Below are 18,741 nucleotides of genomic sequence, written 5' to 3'. Positions count from 1 at the left end.
CCTAAATGCCCTTCAATAGAGAACAGACTGAATGAATTTATAGGATGTCCTCATTATGGAATACTCTTGCAGACAAAAGAATGCTGTTGATCAATATGTATACTTCAAAAATATCGAGATATATTAAGTGAAATAGCAAAAAGGGTCTGGAAGAACACACACCAGACTGTTAAGCATGGTTACAGTGATCATGGGATAGGAAGAAAGGGGTAAAAAGAGATCTTTACTTTTTATCCTACAGGCGCCTATATTGTTTGATTTTTTTCGATGTGCAAGTATTCATGCCATACATTTGTAATTTTTTTAATATGGATGTATGCCAAGTAAATTCAGCTGTTTAGAAAATTTTTGCAGCAATGCTGGTTTCTCAGAAGAAACAAAACAAAATGTTTAAATACCCAGATGTTAACTACTTTAACACAAAGACTGGAGACCCCAAATGCTCTGAAAGATCAGCACTGTGGAATTGAATCTCCTAATTAAAGGAGACAAGATGAGCAGCCAGAGCAAACATGGGCTCCGGAGGCAAGCAGATCTGGTCCCGGTCCTGGCTCTGCCCCTTTCTTTCTGTACCATGAGCAAATTACTTAGCTGCACTGGGGCTTGATAAAATGGAGATGAAAGCACAACATTGTCTTCTCCCCTTCTGATTTGTGATATTACAGATGAAGGATGGGCTAATATGGCAGCTGAGAGACAGCAGGGAACTCACAAGAGTTGTTTGCTTTCTGGATAGACCCAAAAAAACATTTGTAGGGCCTTGTTTTGGCAGCGGAGTGTAAGGAAATGCAGTGAGTATCAGGGAGGGCTGTAAAACGAAAGTTCTGGGCACCGGGGCGGGGATGATCAATTCCAGTAGCTGGGGCTACCTGGAGCAGTATCAGAATCACCTGGAGGGCTTGTTAAAACTGTTGGTCTCCAATCCCAGAGTTTCCGATTCAGCAGGTCCAGGGTAGGGCTTGAGAGTGTGCATTCCTGACAAGTTCCCAGGCAATGCTGATGCTGCTGGTTTGGAGAAACAGTTTAAGACCCACTGACCTAGAGCATCAATAACTGCTCCCATTCCAGTGAATTTTAGGTGGCAGCAGCCTCTTCCCCTACCCCTCCTCTGGGATGTTGTCTCTGCACCCTTCCCCTAGGCACCTAGAATGCCAGGACTCTCCTTTGTCTCACCCCAGCTACCAATGTCCCCTTCCTGAGGCCTGTGCTCCTCTTGCCAAGGTGATGGGGCAGCTGAGGAGAACCCAAGACTTTGAGCAGGGAGAGGGGAGGAGTAAGGGGGCATGCTGAGAGCCAGCCCCAGCCCCAGCCCTGGCCTGCGTCCTGCCTGCTCTGTGTGCTCAGCACAAGGACGGGAAGTGTGTCCCCCTTCTGCCTAAGCAGATTGGGAAAGATAACTTTGTTAGCAGGAGAAGCCCGCGCCGAGGGGTCGCGCTCTATAGAATTGGCACAATCTGCTCTCATGCATGAGCTGCTCCGTTCAATAGAGAACCCGGCCTTGTCCTGACAACTCGTCTGTGTGGGAAATCCTCTCCCCAGTGAAAGTGCCCCCTGATCCTCCCTCCACCCCACCCTTTGCCCCTCAGGGCACAGGAGCCCTTGAACCTCAGCCAAATGGCTATGATGAAGGAGAATCTGTCTCACAACCAAGCTGGCCAGGGAGGAGGGACAGAGAGGGGCCGTGGCTCACCTTCCCAGGTGGCGCAAACAAGGAAAAACTAGTATTGATCTGTGTGCTGGTGAAGCAAGGAGCCCTTGACCCAAACCTTCTTCCTAATAGTGGGAATAGCAGTTACTATTTTTCAAGTGCTTCCCGAATGCCAAAAACTGAGCGCAGTTTTACACGCGTTGCTTTATTTAATCACTACAACACTTTGTGGTAGACACTGGTTCCCATTTTTCCCAAGAAAAAACTGAGGCAGAGACATGGAAAGTCACTGATGCAAGATCAGGCAGTGGGTTAGTGGTGATGCTGAGACGGTCTCGTTCCAAAGCCTGGCATCACGGCCTCGCTGTTCAGTTTCCTACAAGATGGAGGCCCCACCCTACGGCCAGATCTGGGGTCTGGGGGCTGGGAGACCCTCACAGTCCCCCTCTCCTTTAGCAGATGCATGCATGGTAGGCATGCCATCAGGGCCTGTGCCTTCTCCATCCCTGTGTTCCCAGCACAGTGCCAGGCAGAGAGTGACAGCTGAGCAAAAAGTGTGTCGTGGTTATATGTATATGTATAACTGAATCACTTTGCTGTACACCTGAAACTAATACAACACTGTAAATCATCTATGCTCCAACGTAAAATAAAAATTTTTTTAAAAAGAGAAAAAACCCTGTGAGGGAAAAGAATCTGAAAAAAATAGATACGTATGTATATCTATAACTGAATCACTTTGCTGTATACCTGACACATACCACATTGTAAACCAACGATACTTCAATAAGGAAAATTTAAAAAAAAATTTTTAAAGTGTGTAGTGGAAAGGATGGGCAAAGTTGCACATTGGGTACTGGGTGGGATCTCATTTCTTGGTGGTGGTGGAGTTTTAAACACAGTGCAGGTGAACGAAACGTACATGGACAATCAAGAGACAAAAATTACATTTCCCACCAGTTTCTGTGCTCGCCCACTCTGCTTCAGCCCCTCCGGCCTCTTGCTGCTGCTAAGAGCCTTCCCCCAACACTGTCACGGCTCCATCCCTCACCTTCAAGGTCTGCTCAAACCTCACCTTCTCAGCGAGCTGTGTGTCAGCACTACTCCCCTCCACTGGCTCTACCAATCCCCCCACCCTGTCATATTTTTTCATATTTGGTAGCACTTACCACCTTCTAACTTACTGTAGGATTCATTGTGATATTGCATTTAATGAGTACTATTTGCTTCCGCTACAAAATATAAACTCTGCCGTGGCAGGGATCTTCGTTTTATTCCCCGATGTGTCCCAGACACCTCAGAGGGTGGGAACTTAACAAATGCTTGTTGAGTGAATCTCCGAACATTGCCCACTAAGTCAGAGCCAGGCCTGACCCACTCAGGGAAGGGACACAATTCACCCACAGCCCCTGGTCCTGGGTTTCTCACAGCCCCACCCCCCTCAGCAGCTAGAAGAGAGGAGATTCTGAGTCCCCTAATTCCAGTCACTGGGACTGACTGAGGACGGCCCCCTGAGGTCCCATGTGTCTGCCTGCCCTTCTACTCATGCCAGGGTTCACTTGGTTCTCCCTAAAGAACCCTGCTACTTATATGAGTCTATGCCCCCGACTTGGAGGTACTGGAGCCTTGGAAAGTGCCTGGACCTCGGAGCCGCACCACAACATCAGAGCATCACTTCCACCCTGAACCTGGGTTTCCTCATCTGTATTATGAAGGGGTTGGAGCCAGTGATCTCTTCTGGTCTCTCCCAGTTCTGACACTCCCCATGGTCAAGGCACACTTAGAAACAAACAACCCATGACCCTGGGGCACAGCACATAGCCGTACTTAGAGCAAGAGGAGATCACAGCAAACATAACCACCAAGTGACCAGGGATTCAGAGCATTGCATGGGCTAGATCTGTAGCCACTATCATTGTTGAAAGTCCTTTTTTACAAAACAGAAAGGCAGTTATTATCCTCTCTATTCCACTGATGAGAAAACGGAGACTCGGAGAGGTTGAGCAAATTGCTCATAAATAGGAAGCAGAAGAGTCACACCCAGAGCCAGGCCTCCTGACTGCAAATCCCCACACGTAACGGCTTCACTGTTTCCAAAATGCGCCCTGGTAGAAGAATGCCACCATTAAATCATCCAAAATGTTAATAAGGTATTCTAATTAATTACAGAATATAAAATGGGAATTTGCATTTGAATGTGGTTAGTTAGGCCTCATGTTTTAAAGATTTATTTATTTTATCCAATAAAATAACAGGGCCATCATGAGAAGACATCCTTGTGAAAGACCTGAGAAACTGACTGTGGTTTTTGATAGGAATAAACAAGCCATCTCTCAGCAACAGCCAAGTCTCTCTCCTCATCTCTTTCAAAACATTCCTCAAGAGGTATGGGGTTAAGTATTTATATTTTCAAGAGCTTTGCAGCTGACAACAAAAATAATCCAGTCAGTTGGACACTATTAGTAGAATGTCTTCAGGGTCAACAGAATGAAAAAGCAAAGAAAGTGTTCAGTTCGAAAGTTGGATTCACCCAAACCAGAGAGACTAATTGGTTCAGAGCCATGTGGACATTCCCTGTTTTTCCAGATGCAAGCACATGCTCCACTATCATCTCTAACGCAATGATGTCAGGAGATGGGGCCACCCCACCACAGTAGCCAAACTGGGCTGGGATGCCCTGGATGAGTACAGTTCATTTGAAAGGCTCTGGAATGTCTCAGGGAAAACACAAGCTTCAGGAATCAACATTACTGAATGTTCTCAAAACAAAGAACGACTGGGTCTCTTTCCCTCTCATCTCTGACTTCTTGCCTTACTGATATTGGGAACAACCTTGACTGTCTGTCTTTAATTGAGGGATTCCCTAGAGGGCATTTTCTCAATCAGTGAAGGCCCTCTGGCCTAGAAGTTGGAAAGAAATCAGAATTCTAAAGTAAATAAAGCTGTAGGCTAATGAATGTTTTAATAAAATAGAAGTTGAGACACACAACATTGGTACCATCCTCCTTCAAACTGCCCCCATCAAAATGCAACATGCCCATGACATCATAAAAGACAGGAAATAAGAGGCGTGGCTGAGGCAAGTGCCCTTTTTTTCCCCCGGCTTACCCTCAAAGTTGCCTTTGATTTAGTTACCATACATCGCAGATTTCCTAAATCAATCCCAGTTTCAACTATTTTTGCTCCATTGTTTCCACACGTAAGCTTGTAGAATAAAATGTCCCAATTTTTAGTTTGGAAAATGTGGTCTAAACAACTATCTTCTACACCCGTGCAATAGACAGTCCCAGACAGTGGGAAGGGAACAGGCTTAGGGAGACAGAAAACATGCATTCATGCCCTTCACACTAGCTTCCCAAGCATCACTCCCCAACAAGCCATACTTGTGTTGCATCCAAGAGCCTCTAGGTGGGCAAAATCATCACACCTCCATTTCACAGATGGAGGCACTAAAGTCGAAAATTGCCACTGATGTTGCACAATCCCCTTGATGCTTCAGCTTCTCAAAAGTATTTGTAACTATGAGTGTAATTCTCGAAGTGGGAAATGTCATTACCTTTACAAGTGGTGCCAGAATTCTTTGGAGTATTAAGACTCCTTTTCAAAGAGGGAGACTGCCCTGCTGAAAGTTATGAGACACAAGAACAAACCACCAATGGAAGATGAAATATCATCCTTTAAAGGGACCAACTGACCTCTTTCTGGGGTGACTTTGGCCCAGTCTGATTCAGTGATCTCTGACTGTCCCTACATCCCTAAAATTCTCTAAGCTGATGATATGGCGCTGGGAAAATACCCCAGGGCTCATGCCCTCTGGAGAGAAGCCAAAGATTTTCTCTTGTAGAGGGCCAGTCTGCTGTTAAAAGAAACTTTTGGAGGATGTAGAAGCCCCAGCTAAGCTTTCCCACATCAGCTTTTCTCCACCCTCCTCCCCTCAGTGCCCAACACAGCTCTCCCATTCTCTCTCTCCTATTGTTTTCCAAACATCCCTCCCTTCATAAAAGCTGTCTGGCTGGGAGCTTAAAATATTGCTGGGCAGTAAAACCTACCCATCAGGGCCAATCCAGTCATATCTGCTCAGTCATGCAGCACAGTAGGGGCGGGATAGAGAAGCGGGAGGTGGGCTTTTAGGTGCCAAACGAAAGAGGCCCAACTTGCCATTTTACTGCTGAGCGCCAGGAGAGGAAGAGAGTACATATTTCTCCGGGGGACCCTACTCCTATTGGCAAGTTCTCCCTGGGTGACATTAGTTTGTAGGCTTCCTCACCCCTCCCACCACCCACTTCTTGCCCAGCCTAATCTAAGGGCTATATCTGGAATTCTCCAAAAAGAAAAACGTTGCCACTAAAGTTCAGTCTTGGATTGGGATGGCTGGACTTAGAGTCCAATTCTGAAAACCTTCTTGGAATTGCCCTGAGAGTTGGCAGAGGTTTGGAAGGGAAAGAATGTAGGAATTGGGGGGGGGAGGGGGGCGGAGGGGGCAAGGATGGGGTGGTGGCAGAGATGTCCAAATTCTAACTACAACTTGATTTTTTTAAGGCCTTTCATTTTTCAGAATTAATTCATGTACCCTCAGGTATCCTGAGAGACTAAACCAAGTATTTGAGGTTTATGAAAGATTTCTGTGATTTTTCCTCTAAACTCTGCGATAGGAGTCATAGTAATCATTGTCGAGTGCTGTGGGTGAAGGACAGGCTGCATGCAGCATTTCTGATGTTAGAGTATTTACTGGAACCCAGGGATGGGCTTGCTAAGGACGATTAAACTCTTCCTGGAAGCAGTTTCTGTGGTCCCTCTGAGAGCTGGTGGTGGAAGGGCCTTCTCTAGAAATACGGAGGCACATTTACACTCCCTTACTCACCAGAGTGGTAAGCGGCATCTCGTCGTTTCTGTGGACCTTGTTAACAAGGGTGCATATGTGTTGTTCTGCCTCTTCAAAGCCAGGAGAAGGCTATGCTCTCCTGGAAACCACCCTGGGCTTGAAGCTGAAGACCAGGGCTCACAATCCGGCTCCTCCCTGACCAACTGACTCCCCTTGGGAAATTTACTTCACCACCCACTCTGTCTCCCATTCTGGTAATGGGGGCTGATAACGCCTAGTTCCCTGATTCTCAAACATCCATCTGTAGACTTGTCAGCTCTGGTCTGAGATGAATTTTTCAATAGTCGGTGACAAAAATGTGACAATGATGTCGTAAACAATGTAGTAAATTTTTCACCAAGTTAAATGTGTTTGATTTAAAGCCCTGTCTTTTATTCTGAAATGATGTCCTGTCTAGGCTTATGGTATTAAAATTCCCCTTTTATGAAATGATAGTGAAAACAGACTGCAGTCATAGTTAGCAATTAAATAAGTTTTATGTCCTTGTTTGGCAAAATAAGGAGTGGGTAGCCCTATGTTGGTTACCCCATTTTGTTGTTGTTATTGTACCAGTCTCTGAAATCCAAGTCTGAGGACCACTGGCCTAGTTCACAGGTTGTTATGCGGACTGAAACCAGGATCAGCTAAAATCTATCATTTATAAATAGATAAGGGCTCCTCAAACAATAGATGTTATTTCAATCATTTCCTAAAACCACAATTCTCTGGAGGGGTGTTCTGGTGGATGCCCTGGGGGTGGAGGCTTGAACTCCGGCAGTTTATTTTCCACCTGTAATAGATTTTCACAAGCAAAATAAAACAGAGAATTGCCTCTTTGATGAAGAGAAATCCTTTGGTTTGGCTTTCGCCCTGCTCCAGTGCAACAATTTGCCCAGATTTACTCTGATCTGACTTCTTTAATTATAATTTTCATGTCTTGAGGTAGAGAACCCAAGGCACTTTTCCTTAGCACCTCTACAGCTTTTCTCCTTAATGGCATAGGTGGCCTGTTTCAAAAGCATGGAGGTGGAAAGATTTTGTCCTAAGGTATAGTGTCTCTTCATCCATTATTACAAGAAATTTTATAACTAGACATTAAAAAAAGAAAAAAAAAAAAAGAAAACCACTCAAACAATCCTAGCATTGCAGGGTGGGTGTGGAAGGACAGAGCCCTGTCTGGCTTTAGTTTGGAAATTGCAAATGGGGTGGTCAGGAGGGTCTTTGTGTGTCATGAACACGTGTCATAACACTCACGTGTCAAGAATTATTGGCCTTCCAGTTTATACCTTTAATTTTATACAAAACAATACCTCAAAACAGTTAGTTTGGAATCAATTTACTATCCTTTTTTGGAACTTACCATGTCTTTGCAAGTTCTCCATCTCCCACTGCTAGCCTCGGCGAAGAGGACTGGAGTTCCCTAGGCTGTATATAATACTGGTAGTACATGCACTCAGGGATTGAGAATTTCACATTTCAGATGGTTACCATTAGTCCTATCCACTGGTATCTATTATCTATGGAGCTTCCACTCTGTAAGGTCTTTGTTCTGTGTCATGATCATTCACGGAGGATAAAGACAAAATGTTCTCTGTCCTCCAAGAGCTTCTGACCCTAGAAAGGGGAAGCAAGATGGGTAGACATACAGTCCTGAGAACTTGTGCTCACCACTCACATTCATGTGGGTACCCGAGTGAAATACACACAAAATTCCAAAGGGAGTAATATAGTACAAGTAAGACTGTAAACTGAGTTGATATATCAATGTGGATAAGGCATTAACAACACTAGATTTAGAGTTCATTAATGCCTGACTTGATCCCATAGGAGTAAATTGCACAAATTATTGTTTTGACATGATTTTTAGATTGAACTTTTTGACTAAAAAACCTTGGACTTTCCTGGTTCTGCCACCAATAGGATTTATACTTGGGCTGTTTACCTGATTGTGGTGTTTTCCACCTTTTTCCAGAAGGCAATGGGAATGGCTACCACTCTTTAATAGGGCAAATACTAGATTTAACTGCAGTTTGAGGTGTGTTAAAGGCAGAAGTATAACTGGATACATGGGACTGGGATTCTGAAAGGCTGGTTTTGAGTAGAGGACCCTCTCCCACACTCAATTCCCCATCCCTTAAAGGAACCCTTGCCAAGGCCAGAGTCATGACTGGGGATGCCACCACTGATCTCACCTTCCCAGGAGGAGAGAAGCTGCTATCAGATGCTTGGCCTAACTGGAAGTTTCAGGTCCAAGAGGAGCAACACTCTCTGCTCTTCACCAGGAAACAACTGAGAGCATAGGCTGGGCATTGTTCGTGCCTGCAATCAGTATCTGCCACCAAGTTCTGTCTGGCCAGGCTCCAAACCACAGGTTGGAAGCAAGCTTATCCTCTCCTAAAGATGAAAATCCCACATAATTTAAGATACCACTTTTCATCACTCATTCACGTGTTTAGCAAATATCACTATCATAAAATGTGGTGGGTGTATTCCTCTGGCTCCATGGACTTTTGATCCTATAAGGTGGGGCATGGCTTGGAGAAGCCTGGACCAGCATCTCTAGCACGGGCTCATGCCCTGGTCTGAGGGCAGTGGTGAGTAAACGCCACAACTGTAGAAATGTTCAGGCCAGGGGAACATCGGTTAAGGTGGAGGTTTTGATCGTAGTCTTTCAGAGATTACCAGTTTGCACCACAGGTTTGCACTGGACAAATGACCCAGTTTGCACACATCACCCCTGTCAGTTCAATCCCATGTCCATTAGTCATTGATGTTGCCAGGGGCATTTATACTATCGTGTTTAATGGTATTGTTTGCTACAGACCAAATTTTAGCTCTGCTAAAATAGCCACATGTAATAGACCCTAAACCGTTTTCATTCTGTGGGACACTAAAACTGTCTTAGTGGACTTTCCTCACCCTGTAACATGATTTCTTCCCAAAGCATTCTTCCCATTCTTTGAGTTTAAGAGTAATAATAATAATATATATATACTGTTCTCAATGTGTAAAGCTATTAAGAAAGGTTTCTAGATTTCAACCTAGAGAAGAGAAAACATAAATTAAGAGTACAGGTGTCACAGAATTGTATAGCTCCAGTTGCAGGCAATGTATCTCAATGGTGTAGCAGAAAGAACCCAGCCTTTGGGATCAGGCAGACAGAACTGCTGCTATTTAGCTTTCTGGTCTTAGACTATTTAACCTCTTTGAGCTTCAGTTTTCTCATGTGGTGGAATCAAATTAATTAAATACTTATCAACCTCTCATTACGTGCTGGGCTCTGTGACAGGCATTGAGTAGATAGCAGTAAATAAAACAGGTATGGTCCATACCCTCATGAAGATTACAGTCTAGCAGGATCAAATTGAAAGAAAAAAAAATGTAATGTCAAAGGTCTGTCACTAAGTAGGTATACAAAAAAATGTTTCCTTCCGTTTCCCTTCCAACATACAATCATTATATATCCCAACAGTCAAAAAAAGGTGACTACAATTTCATACATAGGAAAATTTTATTGAGGGCCCAGACACCAATGGACTAGAGTAGGGGTCCCCAACCCCAGGTCATGGACTTGTACTGGTCCCGGGCCTGTTAGGAACCAGGCTGCACCGCAGGAGATGAGAGGCTGGCGGGAGAGCGGAAGCTTCATCTGCCACTCCCTATCGCTCGCATTGTCCCCACCCGGTCTGTAGGTGATAAAATTATCTTCCACGAAACCGGTCCCTGGACCGCCGCTGGATTCCAGTATTTCTTCAGCATCATGCCTCATGAACCTCCCTTCAGCTTGGGGTCTTGATTTAAATTCATGTAACCATGGGCTTCTGTTTATGATCAACGATGAATTCTTATTCTGGGGTGGAGTTCAAGCCTTATACAGATACTGCGTCATTTATCTTTTCAAGCAGCTTGTGAATTCAGCAAGCGAATGAGAACCCATTCTACAGATGAGGAAGCCAGTGGAAGCAGATTCTTTTACGCCTCTTTTGTTCCCTAACACTAGTCTGCACAGAGGAAGCCCTCGGTAGATGCTATTTACGCGTACACCATGCCAGCCACTCAGGAAAGAGAGGTACCCCAAGAGTTAGCACAGAGAGGCTGATTCGAGATTGCATTGTGGCGGCTCAGCTTTGCCTTCTCCTTCCTCCAGGTGCGTGAGCCATGGGTGACTGGAGTTTCCTGGGGAACATCTTGGAGGAGGTGAATGAGCACTCCACGGTCATCGGCCGCGTGTGGCTCACGGTGCTTTTCATCTTCCGGATCCTAATCCTTGGCACGGCCGCCGAGTTCGTGTGGGGGGATGAGCAGTCCGACTTCGTGTGCAACACCCAGCAACCAGGTTGCGAGAACGTCTGCTACGACGAGGCCTTCCCCATCTCCCACATCCGCCTCTGGGTCCTGCAGATCATCTTCGTCTCCACGCCGTCTCTGGTGTACGTGGGGCACGCGGTGCACCACATCCGCATGGAGGAGAAGCGCAAGGAGCGCGAGGCCGAGGAGCTGTGCCAGCAGTCGCTGGGCAACGGCGGCGAGAGGGCGCCCCCCGCGGCGGACCAGGGGAGCATCAAGAAGAGCAGCGGCAGCAGCAAAGGCACCGCCAAGAAGTTCCGGCTGGAGGGGACCCTGCTGAGGACCTACGTCTGCCACATCATCTTCAAGACCCTCTTTGAGGTGGGCTTCATCGTGGGCCACTACTTCCTGTACGGTTTCCGGATCCTGCCCCTCTATCGCTGCAGCCGGTGGCCCTGCCCCAATGTGGTGGACTGCTTCGTGTCGCGGCCCACCGAAAAGACCATCTTCATCCTGTTCATGCTGTCGGTGGCCTCTGTGTCCCTCTTCCTCAATATTCTGGAGATGAGTCACCTGGGCCTGAAGGGAATCCGATCTGCCTTCAAGAGGCCAGTGGAGCAGCCGCTGGGGGAGATTCCTGAGAAGTCCCTCCACTCCATTGCTGTCTCCTCCATCCAGAAGGCCAAGGGCTACCAGCTCCTCGAAGAAGAGAAAATCGTGTCCCACTATTTCCCTTTGACTGAGGTCGGGATGGTGGAGGCCAGCCCACTTGCTGCCAAGCCTTTCAGTCAGTTCGAGGAGCAGATGGGCACGGCCCCCCTAGGGGACTTGTCCAGGGCCTACCAAGAGACGCTGCCTTCCTATGCGCAGGTGGGAGCCCAGGAGGGGGAGGGGGAGGGGCAGCCCGTGGAGGCGGGAGCAGAGCCAGAGGTGGGCGAGAAGAGGCAGGAGGCAGAGACAGGGAGCGCGGAAGGCCAGGAGACCCCGGCTGTGCTGGAGGGGGAGAGAGTGGAGACCCCGGAAGTGGGGAAGGATGTTGAGGAAGAAGAGCTGACGCCGGAGAAGGTATCAAAGCAAGGGCTGCCGCCTGAGAAGGTGCCTTCGCTGTGTCCAGAGCTGCCGGGGGATGACAGCAGACCCCTGAGCAGGCTGAGCAAAGCCAGCAGCCGGGCCAGGTCAGATGATCTAACCGTATGAAGCGGTGCCAAAGAAAGGAAGAAAAGAAAGCACCCAAGCTAACTTACGGCAAGATGAAACCTAAAGTTGCCAACATGATTTGTCTTCTGTCCCTCCCCTCACGCCCACTCTGGTTGGACAGGCACTGCGGGAGAACCGTGCATGCCACACAACTAGAAAACTGCCTCTCCCGTATACAAAGGCTACCCAGATAAACCCATTGTCCCATCAAAGTTCGCAGTCTCATGACTGCCCTGCGCCATGGGCAATTCTGCTTTCATCCCCATTTCCCCATAGAAATCCTTCCAATCAGAATTGTGGTTGCCTCATAGCTTTTCACCAGCCTTGGCTCAAGCTCGCAAACTCAGCTGAACTGCATCATCCCAGCACTTCCCTAGCAGACATCGTGTGACATGTATCAGGGGTCCCAAACTTAAATGCCTACAGGATGCAGGCAGGTGGTTTGAATCAGTGAAGTGCGTCTGTTCTAATGCCATGGGAGAGCTAGGGCTGTGAAATTTGGAGAGAAGAGAGCAGCTGCTGCTCGGTTCCAGGCAGTGATTACCAGACAGTGTTACGTGCCCCATCTAATTTTTCCGGAGAAGCCAGAAATGCAAACGTTTAAGTGAAGTTTCCCACATTTTTAATGTCACCAATTAAGTTTTAAATATGCCATGTGGGCCAAAGAAAATGTGTGAAAGCCAAAGTTAACCTGTGGGGCACCAATTTGCAAGTTCAGCTTATACTCGTGAGCCCAGCTTTCCTATGGAATTGGTCATGTCATTTATGGTCTCAACTCATTCCTGTGGCTTCCAAGTCTCATTTCACCATTTTGGAGTGTTTGGTTTAAATCATCAATCTAGGAGATGTCCAGAGTTCTCACTGGCCTTTCCTTTGGGTCACCATAGCCCTTGCGTTCTGATGTAATTACATCCCTTGTTTTGGTGGGAATTCTGCACTGGGCACCATCAGAAAAGGAGAATAAGACCCCATACCTTCTCCTTGAACTGAGAAGGCTTTGAACCCTGGTCGCAGTTTTCTTCCCTGAAGCAAAGAAGGTCTTTTTCCTTCCCATCCTCTTCCAACGTCAGTGCTCAGCCTGAAATGTACACCTCCTGTCATCAGGGGCTGGAAGCAAGCCCTGCTCTGAGCCAGACAATACCTGCCTACTGGCCTGTCTTGAGGAGAATCAGCCCTCAGGCCTTGCTCAGGCACAAGACGTGTACAGAAAGGACCATCAGAGTGGCACTAGGGAGAGCCTCTTACAAATTGGGAACGCAAACAGCCAGGATCCCGAAGTCTAGCGCCAGACCATACTTCATCCCTGGAAGGGACATAAAGGCTTAAGGCAACAAGAGGGATCTTGAAGCTCTCCTACCCTTTATCCCCCTCAACCGACACTCTTCAAACATAAGAGTCCATTCAGGGGAAATCCTCAGGTGTAAGTACATATTCCACACAGGGAGCAATTTCACCTAAAGGCAATCAGGTCCCAGAGCAGAGGGAGATATTTATATCCAAGATGGTTCATCTAAACCAAAGCTATGCTTCATAGGCTGCAGTTCCAAGGCTAAGGTAGGGGGGATAGAAACCACAATAGGGATCTGGACAGGAGATCCAGGGTACCCAGAAATACTGCCTTCATTCTATCTTCCCCCCAACCAGCACTGTCCCAAAGAATGCAAATCCCTTGTGCTGCCCTCTGGTTACCGTCTTCCTTTTAAGATATTCATTCTAGATATGCTTTTCCAGAGCAAACCCTCCTCCAAAGCTACCCCTCCCCGTGACAGTATTCCCATTCCTTGGTGCTCCATTCTAAAGCAAAATGGTCTAAAGGTTAAATTCATTCTAAGGTATGATTTTTTATAATTAATCCAGGGAAAATTTACATTTTAAAAGAGAAAACCTAAAATATATTTTACCTAGGTTGATCCAAAGTGACAAACTTTCAATGAAGGAATGTATTAGGCGATGGAGAGTTGAATAGAAGAGGTATATTTTTCTTGTAGACATGTGACTTTCTGGCTACTACTTGAATCTTCCTTCTGCTTGCAATTAACACTATTCCAGACAGACTTTCTTCTGTATGGTGACAGAAGTAACAAAATCCCAGGCCTGACAACCAGACATCATTGCACTCCCCTCAATGGCTGCATTATTGCAGTTTTGCTCCTGAAGACCCATTTTAAGAAGATATAAACTCAGAGCCTGAGAATAGCTTGATCATTACCAGAATAAAATGTCTATCTCAACTAGGACCTAATCCAGCAGGGAAAAGAAAAAAAATTGTGTCCTATTTTACGGGAAAACTGCTGGTGCTCTTTGGAACCAGTTGCAGAGAAGTAGGTGAAGACTGCTGGTCTCCTTGTCTTGCTGAGGCCTAAGTGTGTGAGTGTACTTCCTTGAATGAAGAAGCATCCTGCTTCAATGTCTGTACCTACCCCACCATCAGGGAAGTTGCCATTTTCCATCTTCAGTCTCCCCAACAAACAAGGAAGCCTATTTTGGAAGAAACAGACACAGACATCAAGGGACCAGGATTTTTTTTTTTTCTATTTCTGCCATTTGGTAGCTGTGTTATTGTCATCTCTTAACCTCTCTGTACCTTAGTTTTCTGTCTACAAACTAGAGATGGCATTTGCCACCAACCTACCTCCAGGAGTATCAGAAGGCTTAATGAGTTAGCTTCCAGGTCTAGAGCCTGCTGAGTGGTGCCTCCAGCAACAGGGAGACTGGGAAGAAGGACAGGTGGGTAGCTTCTATCTGACTCTCCCAACCTGCCTTGTTATCTGGTGAGTTTTTCAGTGTGGAATAGACACTCTAGAGATCCATTATCTCAGCGAAGTTTCAAAACAGAACCTTGACCCCATATGTTTGGTAAGAACTTATTTGACCTTGAGAAATGGCTGGGGACAGATGGACAATTACTTTCTACCTATAGAAAATGTCCCTTCATGCCCCACCTTAAGCTTCTACTCCACTTCTGCCAGGTTCCATTCATAGGCAGTGGTGTGTCTGTGGAAGACCTTACCCTATACAGCTGGATGCCTCGGTATCTGTTCCGAGGCAAATAATTATGACTGACTCAAGATTATAATCACCCCTGCACTCCATTAAGGCCAGGCTTTAAATCCTAATCCTGGTCCTTCCCTTGTTAAGGTAAATCTTTATGATATGTAGATCTACCAATAAGAAAAAAAGCACTGGATAGTAGGACATCAAAAGTGCAGCTCTCTCCAGAAGAAAAAGGGCTAATTGCCTAATAGCAGTTTTAACACCTCCATCAGGGGAGATCTATGACCAGGAAGGAGAGTTACTCAAAGTTCAGTTAGCAAGTTTCAAGCTTGGCTCTGTAATCCCCAGGCCTCGCATTTCGGGCATCATAGAAAGGCCTGTCTGCTTTTCATCATGATTTTGTTACTTGGCACCCAGGTGAAGCATGCAACACAGAATTGGACAAATATTCCTGAAGATCAGTGCAACCTGGGAATCCGATTTTCCCACCAAGAACACTGACATTCAAATCAGAAGTGTGGGCTGCACGTCTCTGACTCTGGGAACCCCAAGATGTCATTTACCTGCTCGATATGACAATTTTTCTTAGGTTAATTGCGGGTAATAAGTTCTGCTCCTCCTCCACCATAAGATGGATCAAGTGAATTGATACGCAAGAAACACTAGGAGCATACTAGAAATAAGAGAGGTGGGTTTTTTTTTAATACTCATTTGGAAATAAAAGGAAAGGGAGGAAGGTGTTATCCAAATCTGTTGTAAGTCCTTATTGTAAGATGTATACTGAAGCAATAACAGTCACCACTTTTTCATATACTGCACAGATTGTTAACTAAGAGACTGATTAAAAGTGAGCCAGTGAGTAAAGTGAAGGAAGAAAATAGGAGTGGTGAGGGGAGGTCAATTCTTCTGCAGTTTTGAATTCCCGAGAATCACAGTGCAAAAAAAGAATGTCTCTAATCATGCAAGAAATTTATTGCTGAAAGTGGTGCTGCAGGGACTCAGCTTACTAGGGCTGGTGTACAGAGAGGCACCAGCCTCTGAGACAGTCTTTGACTCAGGGTGGAAGGGAGTTCACGGCTGCTGAAAGAGCTGCATAGAGCAGCTCTTCAGGCCAAGCCGTGGGGAAGCCCCGGGGTGAGACTGGTGCAGACAGCTGCTCTTCCTGAGTTCCTGAAGAGGGTCCCTAGGGCATGCTCGGGTGCGAGTGAGCATACTACCCACACAGCACCTCCCACCCACCCCCACATCGTCCTCTCTCCTTCCCCTAACCCTGAGTTGCCCCTCTATGCATATTGTGTGCAAATGATCACACAACCCAAGGTAGCAAAGTGTAGATGAAAAAACATTTGCCTGCTTGGATGGAAACTCCTCTAAGCGTAACTACAATCTGTTAAACGAAGTAAGTGTGTGCCTAGAAGTGATAGTGAAATAGGCAGGGAGACTTTCCCTTCTTGTAATTATTGTATTGTAACTAAATGTGTAATTGGGGGAAGAAGGAGAAAAAGGAAATAAAATTCTAAGTTCAGCAGTTAACTAAGAGGAAAGATTTTTACGAAAGACACGTCATCTCCTCTGCCCTAGACATTGCTGTTCCCAAAACCAGGAGAGAGGTGGCACTCCACTGTGGCAAACGAGGTAGCAGTGGGATATACTGTAGCCTCTGGCTCCACGCTTTCTGGAAGGTCTCCAGAGCAAGCAAAGAATGTTCTGGAAGAATTCATAAAGCCTCCTGGAGGGAAAAGTAGGTGGCATCATTGCCTTGTTCTGCAAATTTTCCATCTATGAAACACAATCAGTAAAGATGCAGCTAAGAAACATATTCATAACAAACTTCTTGGGGAAAATCTCTGGTAAAGCCATTACTGGGATTGTGTCCTGAATTCTCCGACCTTCCACATCTTTATGTCAGAGCTAATAGTTACATGTTAGACCGTTACAGAACAATAAAACTAACTTGACTTTTCACCATCTTTGTTTTTTCTTTTGACCTGTTAGCCATGCTACCCATGAAGAGACTTTCCAAGTTTCTGGTGTTCTTCCTTTGAAATTAAGGGGTTGAGAAACAAGAGCACCAGGGAGGGGGAGGGGCAGTGGTAAGCTGTTAAACATGTAACTACCAGCTCTTTCCAGGGTAAAGAGGCCCTGGTTTGTAGTGTTTGCCAATTTCCGTGGTGTAAATTCTCCCACCATCACCAATTTCAACCCACCAACATAATGTCACTAGACACAGAGATGAGAAGAGATGTACAGTAGCACGACATTATAGGTATTTCCACCATACAATAGATAGAAATAACCTCAAGAGCATAGATAATAGTAAAATAATTAAGAAGTGATGACTTCTGAGCATTACCTTTGTTTCACTTTTAAGTTTAATAGTTTGTTAATAACAACTGTATACTTAAAACTGGCTCACAAAATTCCAAGAATTTAGCAAATGGCTCTTACAAGCCAGTACAAGCAGCTGCAGTGCACAACTGGGTGGAATGGAGGAGAATCTGCTTCAGAAAGAACACAAACACTCCCCTTATCAATTGAGGTTTGGTCGGGTGGTCCGCTCCCTTTCTTTACACAAATCTCAGGAAAAATCAAAATATATTTCTTTGGCCTTTTGGGAAGAGACAAAAGAATAGGATTTGTTCTCTTCCATGTCATGGAGAACTATAGAAAGAGTTAAAGTTATTCATTACGGATAAAAATAGATAAAATAAAATTAGCCACAAGATTCTGCCTGGGATCATCATGTCACTTCTCTGCTTAAAATCCCTCCATGATTCAGTTGCTTACCCAAAAACTCTAAATTCCTTAACATGACTTACAAAGCCTTTATAACTGACTATAACCCACCTAGAGAGGAGGTCTATTTTTATTTGCCCAGAATCTGTTCTCCCTTCTTCTATAATAACATCTTCTGTTGGGAAATACTCTTCCTCAATTGGATATAGTCTTGGTGGGATTCTTAGTAATGTTTACCTGACTTCCCCTGGTCCACAGTCAGGTTTGGTTGTGCTTGTTTGTTTTAACTCAAATGGGCCAACCATACACTCACTCCCTGGAATGGGAATCGTGAGTAAAGTAACTGAGAGACTGAAGCTTGGTTGGGATTCATTTATCTTGACAGAAGCCCTTGAAGAGACTCACAATCAGCTCCTGCTTACCTAGATTTCTGGAAGATGTGGAGTTCCTCTTTTTTGAGATCATGGTTCATCAACCTTCCTTCAGTTCACTAAACTACCCCAGAGTTCTTTTTTTTTTTTCTTTTTTAACGTTGCCAAAATTATCTCTATTGCTTACAAGCCTCTGACTGGTAGGTGCACCACCTTCCTCGCCTCACCGCCCACATCCACCCACACCTGTATGTGTCCCAGCCTTACAAAGCCATGGGCTGGTCCCCAATGTGGACAACCCTGGCACTGAGTGATGAAGGAATTCCCTGGTATTTCAGGACTCTGCCCTGTCCTGCCTTTTTTTGTAATGCGCTCCTTCTTATCCTTCAAGATGCAACTCAATTGTCTCCTTCTTCATGAAGTTTCACAAACTTCCCAATACAAAGTGAGTTGCTCCCTCCTTTGTGATCCCTCTGTATTTGTGTAAACTTCTATCACAGCACTTATCAAAAGTGATTTCAAAAAGAGATTTCATACTATGTGTCTCTGAATAGTCAGTACTTAGCACAGTGCCTGGAACACAGTAATGTTTGGTGAATGAATGAACACTACTCAGACATCTCCCAGGGCAGGAAGGAGATAATTGG

The 18,741-nt window shown here is 45.6% G+C and overlaps 1 protein-coding gene across 1 annotated transcript; it reads left to right on the top strand.

Annotated features, from left to right (window-relative positions):
• The first annotated feature begins 10,667 nt into the window (after window positions 1–10,667).
• GJA8 (gap junction protein alpha 8) lies at window positions 10,668–11,993 on the top strand. Its single transcript, XM_057698262.1, has one exon. It carries the CDS (start codon window positions 10,668–10,670, stop codon window positions 11,991–11,993), a length of 1,326 nt encoding a protein of 441 aa, XP_057554245.1.
• Window positions 11,994–18,741: the final 6,748 nt, after the last annotated feature.

This window comes from Hippopotamus amphibius, chromosome 1 (assembly GCF_030028045.1).
Source record: "Hippopotamus amphibius kiboko isolate mHipAmp2 chromosome 1, mHipAmp2.hap2, whole genome shotgun sequence".
Taxonomy (NCBI): domain Eukaryota; kingdom Metazoa; phylum Chordata; class Mammalia; order Artiodactyla; family Hippopotamidae; genus Hippopotamus; species Hippopotamus amphibius.
Note: the sequence above shows the minus strand (reverse complement) of the source record. Positions and strands in the feature narration are given on the sequence as shown.